This window comes from Marmota flaviventris, chromosome 18 (assembly GCF_047511675.1).
Source record: "Marmota flaviventris isolate mMarFla1 chromosome 18, mMarFla1.hap1, whole genome shotgun sequence".
In the NCBI taxonomy this organism is placed as follows: Eukaryota; Metazoa; Chordata; class Mammalia; order Rodentia; family Sciuridae; genus Marmota; species Marmota flaviventris.
Window position 1 is genome coordinate 333,978 of NC_092515.1, and position 15,591 is coordinate 349,568.

At 49.9% G+C, this 15,591-nt stretch overlaps 1 protein-coding gene across 1 annotated transcript; it reads right to left on the reverse strand.

Moving 5' to 3' along the window:
- Positions 1-1,834: 1,834 nt before the first annotated feature.
- Positions 1,835-15,591, reverse strand: Znf274 (zinc finger protein 274). The gene is made up of 7 exons (XM_027921127.2): positions 15,472-15,591; positions 14,642-14,768; positions 13,880-13,975; positions 5,916-6,398; positions 4,441-4,541; positions 3,586-3,712; positions 1,835-3,199 (listed from the first exon to the last, which is right to left on the reverse strand). Exons 1-7 carry the CDS (start codon positions 15,502-15,504, stop codon positions 2,265-2,267), a joined length of 1,902 nt encoding a protein of 633 aa, XP_027776928.1. The 5' UTR covers positions 15,505-15,591; the 3' UTR covers positions 1,835-2,264.

Below are 15,591 nucleotides of genomic sequence, written 5' to 3' on the forward strand. Positions count from 1 at the left end.
TTTTAACTTGAGGCCATTCCACATATTCTTTGTTTTACTTCTTGTGCTTTTGGGTCTTACTAAGGAAATTGGTGCTTGCACCTATGTTGGCATGTTGACTCTATTTCCTTCTATCAGTTGTACAGTTTCTGGTCTAATTCTGAGGTCTTTGATAAATTTTTGCTTGTCTTTGTTTTTGGTACCATGGATTGAACCCAGGGTGCTTAACCGTTCTGAGGCACATCCCCAACCCTTTTTGTTTCATTTTGAAACAGGATCTCACTAAGTTGCTGAGGTTGACTTTGAAATTTCGATCCTCCTGCTTCAAACTCCCTTGACTTTTGTCAGAGGATATATGGGTCTAATCTGATTCTTCCACAAACGGCTATCCAGTTTTCCCAGAAACACTTGTTAAAGGAAGTGTCTTTTTCCCACCTTTCGTTTTTGGTAACTTAGTCAAAGATTAGATGGTCATATCTATGAGGATTTGTGTGTCTTCCATTCCACTGGTCTTCTGTTTTCATGCTTTGGACACATCTATTTACTGTCAACGCAGTCATCTACTAAATCTCATTTGGAAACACCCTGACACACCCAGAAATAATGTCTTATTGGCAATCTGGGATTCCTCAGCCCAGTAAAGTTGGCACGTAAGAGTAACTATTGCAGTCTCCCACCATTTAGCTTCCTTGTCTTCTTTTGGTACTGGGGATTTAACCCAATGGCACTTTACCACTGAATTCTATTCCCAGCCTTTTGAGTTTCATTTGAGACAGGGTCTATGTTGCTGAGACTGGCCTCAAACTTGCCATCCTCCTGCCTCAGCTTCCTGAGCCGCTGGGATTACAAGGGTGCACTACCATGCCCAGGCTTGTCCTTAATAACCAGTAAGGTTTCAGATGTCTCACACCAATTCCTCTTTTCTGTATTTCCTAACATTCCTTACAGAGCATGACCACATAAATTCTTACCAATAGAAAATGAATAGAAGTGATGTATGAAAATTAGTCCTTTTCTTAAAAAAAGAAAATCTCTTTGTCTATGTTTCTCTTCTCCCCATGAGCAAGAAAGTAGATGAACCAACAACCCAACTTAAGCGAGGATAGGATGGGAGAAAGCTAGATCCCTGGATCAGCTCATGGGTCCAATGCTCTTGGCTGACCTTAACTTCTACACTTGCAACTGGTACAACCACCATGGAAAGCAGTATGGAGACTCCTAGAAAAAGTTGGAATGGAACCATCTTTGACCCAGCTATCCCACTCAGTCCAGACCCAAAGGACTTAAAATCAGCATACTGCGGTGATGCAGCCACTTCAATGTTGACAGCAGCACAATTCACAACTGCTAAACTGTGGAACCATCAGAGATGCCCTTCAATAAATGGATAAAGAAACGGTGATATATATACACAATGGAATATTATTCAGCAATAAAAAGAGAATAAAACTTTTTGGAATTTGCAGGTAAATAGATGGAGTTTTGAGAACATCAAATTAAGCAAAGTAAGCCAATCCCCAAAATTAAAGTCAGAGCGTTCCCTCTGGTAAATGGATGCAGATCCATAACAGGGGTGCAGGGAATGGGGTGGGAAGAATGGAGAAACTTTGGGCAACAGGAATGGGGGCAGGAAAGATGGTGGAATGAGATGGACATCATTACCTTAGGTACACGTATGACTGCACATATGGTGTGACTCTACACTGTGTACAACCAGAAAAATGAAAGTTTGTGTTCCATTTGTGTACAATGAATCAAAATGCATTGTGCTGTCATGTATAACAATTTAGAACAGATAAAAAATGAAGTAAAAAAAAACAAATAAATAATCATAATTAAATACAAAGGAAACAAATTCTACAAGAAATAGAGTTTATTTATCCACATTCTCTGTTAGTTCCTGTCCACACATAAATACTTTACTACAGATATATCAGTGCATAGATTATGGCTTTTTAAATTTCTAAGTATTTTAGATTTCATTATTACTTTTTTGGGGGCGGGGTGTAGTAGGGATTGAAATCAGGGTCACTACTGCTAGGCTACATCTCAGCCTCTTTTCACATTTAAAACTTTTTAGGATACTGCTAAGTCGCTCAGGGCAGCCTTGCACTTGCTGCCTTCCTGCCTCAGCCTCCTCAGTCACTGGGACTGCAGGTGTACCGCAGCACCAGCCAGCATTCTTGCCAATGACCAGATAAGAGTGAGTAACAAGTGCAACCCTTGTCTCCGCGTCTGCACACCGACCGGCGCAGGCTGCGCACAGGGCGCGGGAGGCTAGGAGGCTAGGAGGCCGGCTGAGTCCTCCTGCACTTCCTCCCGCCGTGCGTTTTCTGGTGCCCGATGAGGTGCGAGCTCTGGGTGAAGGCCTTGCCGCACTTCCTGCACACGTAGGGGCGCTCCCCGGTGTGCGTCCTCTGGTGCCTGATGAGGTGCGAGCTCTGGCGGAAGGCCTTGCCGCAGTGCGGGCAGGGGTAGGGCTTGGCGCCCGTGTGCGTGCGCAGGTGCTGCGAGATGGCCGAGCGGTCGTTGAAGGTCCGGCCGCACTCGCGGCACTCAAAGGGCCGCTCGCCGCTGTGCACCCTGCGGTGCTGCGTGAGCGACGAGCTCTGCACGAAGCCCTTGCCGCAGTCCCGGCACACGTAGGGCCGCTCCCCGGTGTGGATCTTCTTGTGCACCGAGAAGTACCTGGGGTTCCGGAACACCTTCCCGCACTCGCTGCAGCGGCACACCTGGCTGCCCTTGTGGATCCGGATGAAGGTGATCTGCACGGCTCGCCGGGCCCCCGCCCGGGCCCCCGCCCGGCCCCCGGCCATCCGACAGCCCGCTCCGGCTCTCCCCCTCCCACAGCCCCTCGGCTGCGCCCTCCCCGGGGAGGCCGCGGGCGCCGCACTAGTCACCCGAGGGCCCTGTGGGCGCGAGCGCCGTCTGGGAGGGCCTTTCGGGGGCGAGCCGTGGCTCGGGTCAGGTCCGGCCTGCGCTCCCGGAGCTCCGGGGCCTTCCGGGAGCTGCTGCCCAGAGGGGCCTTGCTCCTGGGCAGGCTCCGCCCGGTTCACGGTGGCCAGGGCTTTGGGGACCCCACCCTGAGAAACAGCAGTTGAGGGGGAGGACTGGCGACCTTCTCCTGAGGACTGTTTCATTTTGGGGTCATGAAGTGGTCTCTCTGCAGGATCATCAGAATCTGGAGTTAACTCTTTGCCTTCTGGTGTACTCTCCCACCCTGAAAAAAAACACAACCACAGACTGTGGATGCTGCAGAGGGAATGCGCCAGGACGGGATCCACAATATAACTCAAGTTTTCTAACGTCAGGGGACATCTCCCCCAGCGCAGCCATTGACCCTGGGAAGGCCTCTGAGAAGCTGTGCAAGACCAGAGGCGAACAAGCACCCGCTCTCTGGCTGCCTTGGGGCAGGTGGCAAATCAGAAGAGCCTGCTCTGCGGCTCTCCATCCAGTTTCCACCCCTTCAGGCCCACAGCTCCAGTGAAAGGTACTGGACCAGGCAAGTGAGCCTCCTCAGGATGTCCCCTGTTCACGCAGGGCTGACAGAAGGCAAGGGTCCTGCCCTGGGGCCCCTGTGGTATTGTGAAGGTAGGTTCCGCTCACCTACTGAGACCAGGTTCCCAAAGGTCTCCAGCATCACATCATGGTACTCAGTCCTCTGTGTCGGGCCCAGCAGCCCCCATTCCTCCCGGCTGAAGCCCACAGCCACATCCTGGAAGGTCACAGGCTCCTGTAATACCATGCATGTGTCTGCTTAGGAGGACTGGGGTCTGTCAGCAGGACAGCAGAAGAGCTTATGGCACTCGGGATTCCTCTGCTTTGGTGGATGGCTCAGAGACAACAACTCCAGGCCCACAAGAGGTCCACAGGGACCTCCTCACAGATTAGCTCAGAGCCCCAGCTGCAAAGCAGAGCAATAAGCAAACCAGGCTCACTGTGCCACAGGCCTTCCCCATGGGGGGGACTGGCAACTGCCTCTGTGGACAGTCTCATCTGGGTGCAGCATCCACCCAGCCTGCCACGTCAGTGCCTTCTGGGGAGCTGACCAGGACTCCAGGGTAAGAAGCTTCCCTGTCCTCCCTTTGCCTGGATCTGACAGGCATTCTGCCCAGATGGAGCAGAGCCTATCTTGAGAAAGAATGGGAAAAACCAGAGCCTTGAGATGGGCTGGTCCAGATCCTTCCCACCACCTGGACAGCCTTGCCTGAAGCCTACCCCCATGGCTCGTCTCACGAGATGACGTGTTACATGAGAGCCAATAAATTTATTCACATGCTTGAGAAAGCAACTCACAGTGCGAACAGGACTGACCTCCCTCTGCCTTCCTCCACACCCAGACTGCGGGTCGTTTCAGAGGCCAGCACACTCCCACAGGCTCAGGGGCGCAGAGACTCCCAACCAATGGGACCACCTCACAGAGATGCTGAGATGCAAGAAACGGGTGAGGTCCCCACTCACCTCATTCGGCACCGCCTCTGGACAGATGGCCACCTCCTCCTGTTCCTTCTCCTGCTGAGCAGTGACCTCTGGACAGCAGGCAGGCCCCTGGACAGGGAGTCCTGGGGGAGACAGAGCATGAGGGGGCTGGGGATGAGTGTGGATCCTCTCCCAGGGACAGCTCCCTGCAGTCCACAGGCTGCTGCCTGCTCACATACCACTACAGTCCAGTGGGTCTCCTCCCACCTCTCCTCTCAGTCAGCACCTCCTCACAGCTTGTGGCCAAAACCCCCTACCTGGATAGGTCCAGATGTGTCATTCTGCATGACCACGGGAACCAGTGTCCCCACTGAGACACGGTCTCAGTCCCCATCTCCAAGGACTGTTTGGGGACCTAGCTTGTCTGGAGATAGTCAGCTTCTGCCCAGCTTATGTGGACCCCCGTCCCCTTTTTCTTCTCTGGTTGCCTTGAAAGGCAGGTCTGCCCCAGCCACAGGCTGTGCCCACAGCCCTCCCAACCACAGCTCTTTCATGCCTACCTTCCTCATGTGTCCCACGTGGTTCTGGGCTACCCTGCCACCAAGGAGGGTACACAATGTGACCCAGGCCGGCCCCCCAGGCTGCCTCCCACAGAGAATAATCTGGGAGCCCACAGCCAGCCAATCAGAACCAATGGAGTGCAGGTGACAAGGGACATGGAAGAGAGGATGGGTCTAGAGGATCTACTGGAGCTCTTGGCCCTTCCCTGTGTCACCCTGGCAGTGTCACAACAGGTCCTCCTGACTCACAATTCTAAGGTCAGTCTTGGCGACTTAGTGACACACTGACTCAAAATGAAGAAAAAAGAGACAGCTCGGAGGCAGAGTCACCTGGGTTCAATCCCTACAGCAGAAACATTAATTAAAATAGAAAAAATCCCGACAGGGCCCTAAGCCGCAGGCCAACTTGGCCCTCTCTTCCGATCCACCACGAACCTTCCGAATCTCTCCCTGATGTCTGCATGCCACACCGTGGTCACATCCATCCTGTCCCATTTCTCCACCTGCTCAGGTCCCAGGGTGTGCCACCTCTGTGATTCCCATCAGCACCCTGACCATTCTCCACCCCGCACTGTCTCCCACCGTCTTCACCTGTTACTTCCCCTACCTCTCCTGCTGGACCACTGGCTCGATCCTGCCTGCCTCAGTGACCCCTTTATCCACCGCTCCTGGACAGCCGAGAGCTCCCGTGGCAGGGATCCCAGGAGGATGAACAGAAAGCACTGTGTCTGTGAACTTCTGCAAGCAGCTTGTGGAAAGACTGCTAGAAGGCCGTGCCAAGCCCCACAATGGGGTCCCAACAGCTTTGACTGGTAACTTGGGGGACACAGACACCTTGGTGGATGGCCTAGGAACAACCCTCTCCCCATCCTTCCCAAGAAGGCCGGAGCTCTTCCTCCTGTCCCTCCAAGAAACCCTTGCAGAGGTGTCCTTCACCTTAGCCATCCATACACTCACCTTCCTCTACCGACAGCAAGGTCACGTCCTCCACCAGGGCTACGGCAGCCTGGCAGTTCTCAGGATGCTGTGACTCCACCCATGTCCGGAACTTCTCAGGCAGAGCACCCAGAAACTGCTCCAGCACCAGCAACTCCAGGATCTGCTCCTTGGAGCGTGCCTCAGGCCGTAGCCACTCGCGACAGAGCTCACGAAGTCGGGCCAGAGCCTTCTGAGGGTCAGCTGACTCCTCATACTGGAACTGCCGAAACCTCTGGCGAGCAGCTTCAGGGTCAGCTGGATGCCCACCTGTCTGTTGGGCTGGCTCCCCGAGGATGCCTGGGCTGAGTTCCCCCTTCTCAGCATAGAGGGCCTGGATCTGGGCATTTCGGGGACCAGCCATCTCCTGGTTCAGTGTGAGGACCTCAACAACCCTGATCTTCATGAGGGGATTTTCAGCAGGAAGAGACTTCATCTGAGGGCCCAGTGGAACTTTAGGACATTCTGTAAGCCAAAAGCACAAGACAGATGGCTAACAAGAACTTGAAAAAGCAAATGAAAATCACAGTGAGATATGACTCCACACCCACTAGAATGGCTACTGCCAAGAGATGGACCACAAGACCTAGTTCAGTGACAGAGCACCTGCCAAGCATGCGCACAGCCCTTGGTTTGATCCTAAGACTGGGGAACACCTCCAAATACCAGTGAGGATACACAATGCCGCACCACTTTCCATAGCAATCTATTAGCTCCTCAAAAAGCTAAATATATAATCATCATTTAACTCAAAAACTACCCTTCAACTTACATCTAAGCATAAGAAAACTGAAAATCTGTGTTCGCAAGAACTTACATGAGCAGTACTGCTCGTAACAGCTGAAACGTAGACATCACTCCTGTCCACCGGGTGACAGAAGTACAGAGGCTCCCTGCCTGCTGACAGGATCACGTCCTGATAAACCCATGGGCATAAGAAGCATCCAAGTAAAAAATGCATACAGTACAACTAGCCTATAAAAATGTCATCTCACAGTTTCCAACAAGCTGGAAATAAAAAAATCGCCAGGCCAAATGACCATCACACCCAGGACCACATGCACAGACTGTGACCCACACAGCGGGAGGTCTGGCAACACAAAGGGCTGGAGGACTGTATGTGACGTGACACTCACCAACCTTGACAAGGCTGGACTGAGAAGGAAGCAGATGCAACACCATGTGCTGGTGAACCAGCTGTATGAAATGCACAACAGACGTGCCTGCTCTCAGCTGTACCACTTAACCTGTGTCCTGGATATTCACCTCACCCGACCGAACAAACTGGAAAAGACCGCAGTGGTTTCACTGCAAATACCCAGGTTATCAGTTGCATGTAGGGCTCAGCCTCAGTATGGCATGTGGTACACAAACAGGAAGAGACACTTTATGTTCCTTACTCAGTGGGATCCTGTCAAGTTAAGTTTCCTCCTTTCTGTCAAGTAACTGAGAGGTAAAGGCTGATAATTTGCCTGCACAGATCACATTCAAAGGGTCCTCTCCCATATGAGTCCTCTGATGTGAACACGAGAACTCCTACTGAAGAGGCCCCCCTGTCTGTGTTCACGTGACAATCCTCATCAGCACACCTTGCTACACCTGAAGCCTTCCTTACATGCTTCCGTGTCCAGTAGGACTTGTGATGCTTCGGGGATCGTCCTCAGCAATCAGGTCCTCATGGTGTCAGAGCTCTCAGGTGTAACTAGTTGGTGTAAGAACTTTTTCAAACTCAATGAAACTGTAGTTTTTGCCCAGTATGAATTCTCTCAACACAAGACATTAGGCAATAAGCCTTTCCTGCTGCCACTGCACTCCTGGGAATGCCGTTTCTTCCCTGTGTGAGTTCTCAGAGACACTCTTTGGAAGACTTCTACCATCCAGGGTTGTTATAAGCATCCTTTTTAGTCTTCTCTGTTAAGGATGCCAATCTGAGCTGAAATTGGGCTTTCTCACACTCAATGCATTTATTCCATCTTGGTTTAAACCTTTTTTTTTTTTTAATACAAAACTACTATATTCTACTGATTTACTACATTCTCCATGTGTAGGAGAATGAAAATGTGGGAGAACAGAATGGCATCCCCTGCAGTAGTTCTCTCCCAGAAGTGATATGGCCATGCCGTTCTAAACTCCCACATCCCAATTCTCCTGTATTCACTCTATAGCCTGTGGGATCCCCTTAGGCTACACAAAGGATGAACCCCCCCAAATTTACCTTTCTTACTGTTCCACAAGATCTCATATAAATTAGTACTGTTTTTAAGCTGATGTTTGTTGTATGTTTGCAAGAGCTGATACTTTCACATTTGTAGGGTCTATTTCCTGCTTAATTTCTTAAAAAGTTGAAAATGTGTGTTCTGCAGGCTTTTCTATGATAGTCTCTTCTCTGCACTAGTTTCCTAATGATTAGGTCTAGTTTATCTCTCCCATGTTCCACTGAGAACTGTATGTATGGTAATCCTCTCCTGATGGGGTGCTCAGTGAGAGCTGATTCCCCCAAACGCCTGACCTTCATAGCATATTGTCCAATTCAAGGCTTTCCTGAGGGGGAATGCCATGTTTTAGCATTTATCCCATTTCTCTTCTACTTCAACCACCAGAACCCATGCTGCCACTGGGCTATGATTGAAAGCTGAGAGGCATGCAGGATGAATTGCCAAAACGGGCTAGTTTTGTGTTCAATCCCAGTTCTGTGCATTAACAAGAGCTTATGGCCATGTCACTGCTGGGAGAAAGCTACTGCAGGGGATGCCATTCTAAACTCCCACATGTTCATGAGCTGCCTCGACCCACTTCTGAGGTTCCAACAGGTGCATCCAACTGGTTTTGCAAACCTCTCTGGCTGTCTCTATGGTCCCTTCCCGTTAATATTCCATTTACAGAACCAGGAAAGATGTGAGAAAGTTCAGAAATGAATCAAGGTGGAAGCTACTATTAATTCTCTGTATAATTTGCTTAAAATTATTTCAACATGAAAAGAAAAAAAGCCTGTATTGCAACTCCACAAAATCTGTATCTTCAGACTTTCCCATGTAAACGGCTAATGCCAAAAATTTGAGTAACTTTTCTCCTTGATCATATTTTATAAACAAGATAGTGACACATATAAAGAGAATGCCTGCAGTATACACAGGCCTCTGCAAGTCCCTCTCCTCTGAAAGCCTCAGCAGCCTTCCTTTGTCTCCCACAGCCACTAGCCAGCCCTATGCACCTACCCATCCACCACAGCCCAGCATTCTCGCCTCTCCCCGGATTCTGCTGTGGCCGCCTCCTGCCTTTTTCTCCAACTACCCAGAGAAAGCTGTGAAAAGTCGGCACTCCCTTGCTCAAGGATGAAAGTCAATCCCCACGCACAGCTAACACACAGCTAACGAGGCCTGTGGACTCTGCCAAGTTTAACGTGCATGTCTTTATGTCCCAGTCACCATCGCTGGCACACTGGGCAGCTTTGTGTTCCCTGAATATGTCCAGCCTGTTCCATCTCATGGTCATCTCAAATGGCATCCCTCTGCCTGCCTGAAAGTTCTTTTCACCACCTTTTTTTTTTTTTCCAAAAAGTGATACAGGGGTACTTTACCACTGACCTACATCTCCAATCCTTTTTAAGAAAACTTAACTTGAAACTGGGTTTCCCTAAACTGCCCAGGCTGGCCTTGAACTTGTGATCCTCCTGCCTTGCAAGTCACCACATCCCGCTGAGCTGATGCCGCAGTCTGGCTGGGCACAAATGACCGAGCTGCCACACAGCCTTGTAGGTTCAAACAGCAACCTTTATTCCCGAACTCTCACCGGCCCTCTACACACCCTTCCCGGGAACACACTGCCTCCACCCACGCCAATTCTCTCAGAACCCCACGAGAACTCAAAGGAACTCCAAAGTAGCGGGCGCCCCAGGCAGCAGGATCCGCCCTAATCCCGGAGCAGGGTCACCTTTCAACCATTCCCTCTGGCAAAAATGCCAGGCGTCATTCTGACTAAACTGTGGCTCTCAACAAGCTGATGTCCTCAGGCAAAGAATATAGACAGGAAAGGTGAAGCTGAGCGCAGTGGCCATGCCTGTAATTCCAGTCACAAGTACACGGTCAGCCTAGACATCTTAGTGAGACCCTCATAACTTAGCAAAATAAAAAAGACTCAGGGTGGGGGACTGGGTTGTAACTTAGTGGTACAGCACTTGCTTGGCATGTGTAAGACACTGGGTTCAGCTCTCAGAGACACATATAAATAAAATAAAGATCCATTGACAACTAAATAAAATAACAATAATAATACACATGCACATACATAAAGTGCCCCTGACTTCAATCCTGAAGTCAAAAAAAAAAACAAAAACAAAAACAAATAATTCCACCCCTGCAGTATACCGATTAGCTCCCTACAGCAGTTCCTCATGGTTCCTCCTCAGTGCCTCCCACAATGCACCATATCCGCACAGTCTTTTCGTAATCTATGGCAACAAGGTTGGGTTTATGTCCCACCTGTTGGGTATACTATATGTGGTAGAACAGGTCCTCAGTGTAAGGAAGGGGGAGGGAAGGAAGCATCTCCTAAAGAACTCTGTGACAGAGCAAAGGTCACTATGGCACCTCTCATCTCAGGCCCACTTGAAAGCCAGCTGACCAGCCGCGGCTCACAGGTCTCCTTCCCTGGAGCACTCAAACTCTGCTCACCTGTGAGCCAGCTATCCGCAGACGTGCAGGACCACGCCTACAGTGTCTCTGTGGCAGCCAGCCTTGGAGCTATTAGACCATCCAGAAGAGTAGTCAGGAGGTTTATCCAGGCAGGACCAAAGAGATGAGCTGTCCCAGCCAGAGCCACACAGACAGGAACACATGTTAACAGGCTGGACACCAACACAGGAGGTACAGAACTGCTGGGGGTCTTGGGCAGGTAAGGTATGATTTGGTGACCAGTGCTAATAGAAAGGATATTTGCAATGAAGGGAATGAAAGGAAGGACTGAATGGAGGAAAGAAAAATAGAAAACCACTGAGCCATAAGTTCTAACAGGGAGAAACCAGAACTGGGTTCAGAAAAAGAAAGAGTGGCATCACAGATGCCAGCTTCGTCTTGTTGGGGCAAATAGGTCATCAATACAGAGAGGAACAGCTGGAGGTCCCACAAACACTGGCCCAAGCAGAGGGTTCCAACACACTCACACCACAGCAGAGAGGAGACACAGGGGAAGCCCCCAGAGTGCTCTAGAGCCGGCATCACAATCGGAGAGGGGATGTGGCAGCAAACATGCAGAGAAAACTACCGCCCAACCCAACCTGAGCACATCAACACACCGACACAAGTGGGCAGCTCCCGCAGCAATTTACATCATGCATGTCTGTGTCATCCTGGAAGGCTCTGGAAGGGAAACTGGGGATATGCCTGAGGGTCATTCACGAGAAATGGCTAAAAGACCATTCATCCATATAAAAACTGATTTAAAACAAAGCAGAATCCAGCCCTGTGCTCACCAGAACTCAGATGGGGCACCTACTTTTCACTCTCAGCATTGTGATGTGTGGAAGAACCACTTATGATGAACCCAATCATGTGACTGTCCAAGGCAGTAAGAAATTAGCAACTGGCTTCCAACTTTATACCTGCTGGTCAAACTACCATGTATGTGGGCATCTAAAGAATCTGGCACAACTGTTACAAATCACCCAAGAACTCGGGAGCCTGACATGTCCACCTGGAACAATGATACAGGCCTGAAGATCAATCAGATCAGCAACAATGCAAGCCCCCAAAGGCAACACACTCCTAATAGCATCTCCTCCTCCCCCGATGCACTGATATTATGTGTCGATTAAGAGAACTACATGCTAAGGGTAGGGGAACATTGAAAGGTACAGCAACACCATGTTTCCACACAAAGATCTAAGCAGCACAAGAGACCTCTGTCAGGACTGTGCACTATGATCACAAAAACTGGATTCACATCAAGATGGTGTTTCCAATAAGCAGAGGGGAGGGAGCAAATGGTGCTGCAAAAATTTGTGCCCCACACCACATGAGAAACTTCCAAATAAATTGGACAAAAAAGCAAACTTAAAAAGCTCAAACAGGGGGGCTGGGGTTGTGGCTCAGTAGTAGAGCACTGGCTAGCATATGCAAGGCCCTGGGTTCCATCCTCAGCACCACATAAAAATAAAGTTGTGTCCAACTAAAAAAAAAAAAAAAAAAAAAAAAAGCTCAAAGAGGGCAGGGGTAGAGTTTAGTGGTAGAGTGCTCACTTAGCATGTGCAAAGCCCTGGGTTCAATCCTCAGCACCACATAAAAATAAATAAAATAAAGGTATTCGTCCAACTACAACTAAAAAAATTTAAACATCTTTAAACAAACAAACAAACAAACAAAAACCTCAAATAGGGTCAGGTGCAGTAGCACAGGCCTGTAATCCCCAGGACCCGGGACACCGAGCCAGGAGGATCTCAAATTCAAGGCCAAGCTCAGCAACTTGGACCCTAAGCAACTTAGCAAGACCCTGTATCAAAAAAGTTTCTGGGGGTTTAGCTCAGTCATAAAGTACCCCTGAATTCAATTCCCAACTTAAGAGAAAAAAAAATTCAAATACATGAAAGTAGTTTACATGGAAAAAAATCCAAAACCAAAATAAAGACAGAGGCTGGGGTGCAGCTCAGTGGTAGCACGTCTGCTTGGTATGCATGAGTTCTTGGGTTCAATCCACAGCACTACCAAAAAAAAAAAGAACACATAAAACTTGTTTTTAAACTATATAGCTATAGCTTCCGGAAAAAGACCTTACATAAAAAGAGTAGATAAATGTTGGACTGAAATAGATATTTCAACATTAACATCCAGAATAGCATTCCCAAAATACAAATAGAAAAGACTAAATAATATAGAATTCATAAATAAAATGTGAACTACAGTGAACATATTTTTTTGTCCATCGAACTTACAAACCTTAAGGAGACCATTACAAACTGCTGGGGAAGGAGAACTTGGCACTTGAGTGGCTACACATGTTAAAAGAATTTGAGAGAACAACCTGCTATTACCAGATTTTTAGCTTACTCATAGGTTAATCCTATGGTTTCTAGACATTGAACCTAAAGAAAAATCAAAATGTGCTAAAAATGAATGTCGAGAGCCACAGCCGAGTTGGGATGGCGCATGGCATTTTACCAGAAGGAGTGGTTGAGAGGTGACTCCAGCGAGCGATTAAGATGATGATAATTAAGCAGTGTATAATTGCTGTGACTGGATGATGCTGGATTGAAACAGGCCGTGTATTCAGTCCTATATGGACCCCTGCTGTCCGGCAATAGGGCGGCCCCTGCTGCCCCTGCTGCCTCGGGAGCCTGCTAGTTCCCCTTGAGTCCAGTGGAGGGTGAGAGAGTTGCCGGGAAGGGCGCGCGTGGAGTGCGGGTGAGAGTTCGGGCAATAAAACAGTTCCTGTTTGAACCTACAAGTGCCTCGTGGCAGCTCCGTTATTTGTGCCCAGCCAGACTGCGGCAAATGAATACTATGAAGTTTTTTTGAATAACCTGAATATCCATCTGGAAAACTGAAACGCGGACTACATTGATCCTGTTAAAAGGAATGGTGGGATCTGTGTTGAGCATAACATCCCCCAAATGTGAATATGTTTGTGCACACACATGTAAACACACAAAAACTCCTGGCTGGGGACAAACCAGAAGCACCAGTGACTGCTTTAGGAGACAGCTGACAGCGAGTGGAATAGATGGGAGACCTTATCCATTCAAAAGGCAAACCTGTACCTATGTACCACCCATTAGCAACAGGTTCACCTTTAACCATCAGGACACTGTTGACTGGGGACAGAGGAAATGTGGAGCTTGATTCTCCAATCACACCTCCCCCTGGGGTCTCACAGTCTCTACTCTTTTCTAAAACACCAGTCTCTAACTAACCAGTGGACGCATCCCCTGTGAGAACTCCCATGTGCCTGGTTCTCACCTGGAAAGGTGTCTTGAAGAATTCCTCTTTCCTCTGGCCAGAAGTCTTCTGCGACTTCTAACTGAGATACCACATCTGGCTTGGAAAGCTGATGTTCTGCTCAAGGGAAAAGAGAAGGCTTGGGGCAGGGTCGGTTTGGGAGAAAACACTGTCCCAGCCTCCTCCCCTTCTAACACATGACATGACTTTGGGTTTAGGGCAATGACAACCACATCCTTCCCTTTTGTCAGAGTTTTTCTGAACTCCCTTGCCCACAGAGGTGGCGGGTGGCGGGAGTCAGGGTGCAGGCTGGCCAGCAAGACAAAGGGAGCTGGGGGACCTTCAGGGAAAGCTTGAACACAGACACGAACCCTGGGGCCATAGTCACCTGATGACTAGGAGGAAAAAGTTAAAAGAACCACAGAAATGGAAGGAATCAAGATCTTTAATGATGCACGTTCCAGAGCTGTTGTATATTAACATGTCATTGTTAAATGATCACAAAAACAACCAGCATTCACTACTGCAGCTGAAAACATGACTGGTATCCAGGCAGCTGAGGTATGGATGGTGTGAAGCTTTGGAATCAGACTGAGAAATTGCCTTTTTCCTAAGGCTACCAAAAAAAAAAAAAAAAAAAAAAAAAGGACCCTCTCAGAGGCTTCAGGGCCTTAACATAGCTACTCTGATCCCTGCAGTCTGAATCCAAGCCGACACACTTCTGAAGCATCACACGGGGTACCACAAAGCACAGATCTTTCCTGACATGGAAGCCGGCCTTACCCACAGAGACCAGGTTCCTGTAGTTCTCCAGCATCACTTCCCTGTACAGAGACTTCTGTCTGAGGTCCAGCAGTCCCCACTCCTCCGGGGTAAAAGTCAGTGTTAAATCTTCAAAGGCCACTGGTTCCTAAAACCCAGAGGTTCCAGTTCAGCCTAGGCAGATCCTCCTCCGTGTTGACAGACAGAGGGGAAGGAGGACCAAGATGACCTGGAAGCATTGTGCCTGTCTCTTCTTGAGTTACTGTCTCTGTCTGAAACCTGAGCAAATCCGAAGTGGCCCTGTCCAGGTCACAGTCAGGAGAACAAGTGAAATCCCTACATCTATGAAAACGTATCCATTTCTATTAACCAGGGAAGCTGTCGAAGACCGGCACGTGTGCCTCCGAGCAATTCCCTGGGCCAACAGTCCCACGTGGCCCCTGCTGCTGCTCTGCCTCCACCGCAGGAGGCCAGCTCGCCCTCCTCCCCCCGACCAACTCACCCGACGGCTCGGCCGACGCCAGAGGGCTGCTGAAATCTAAGCACAAGGCCGACCCCGACCTGGGCTTGCTGCCAGGTTAAGGGACACCTCGGGGCCTCAGGCCGGCCTCGGAAGCCCGCATCCCACCTCCCCTCGGGGACCCAGGCAGTCAGTCCCGGGGCCAGGCCAGGCCACCTTCCCGCTGGGGCCCTCCCGCTACACCGCGGGGTGGCGACCGCGCCCTCGGACGTAGGGCGGTCCCCTCGCAGACGAGCTGGGGGCGCTGCTCACAGGGAGCCAGGTCCCGGCTCAGTCCCCAGGACCGGAAGAAAACCACCAAAACGAAACAGCGGAGTCGGCGCCTACTCACACTGCACCAGGCCGTCGGAAGCCGGGCGGCCATGGCCGCTCCTGGGTCTCTCGCGGGAGTGGGCGGTCCCGAACCGACGCGGGTGGCACACGGGCGGGGCCTCTGAGACGGCGCCGCGCC

Bases quoted from the DNA above. Each gene is read 5' to 3' on its own strand.
- Znf274 (XM_027921127.2), bottom strand. From the start codon at position 15,504: ATGGCCGCCCGGCTTCCGACGGCCTGGTGCAGT. The intron at 13,976-14,641 runs GTAAGGCCGGCT...TCCCTTGAGCAG, and splicing joins CAGGAACCTGGTCTCTGTGG to AACATCAGCTTTCCAAGCCA. The intron at 3,200-3,585 runs GTGAGCGGAACC...GTTTTTTTTCAG, and splicing joins TGGGAACCTGGTCTCAGTAG to GGTGGGAGAGTACACCAGAA.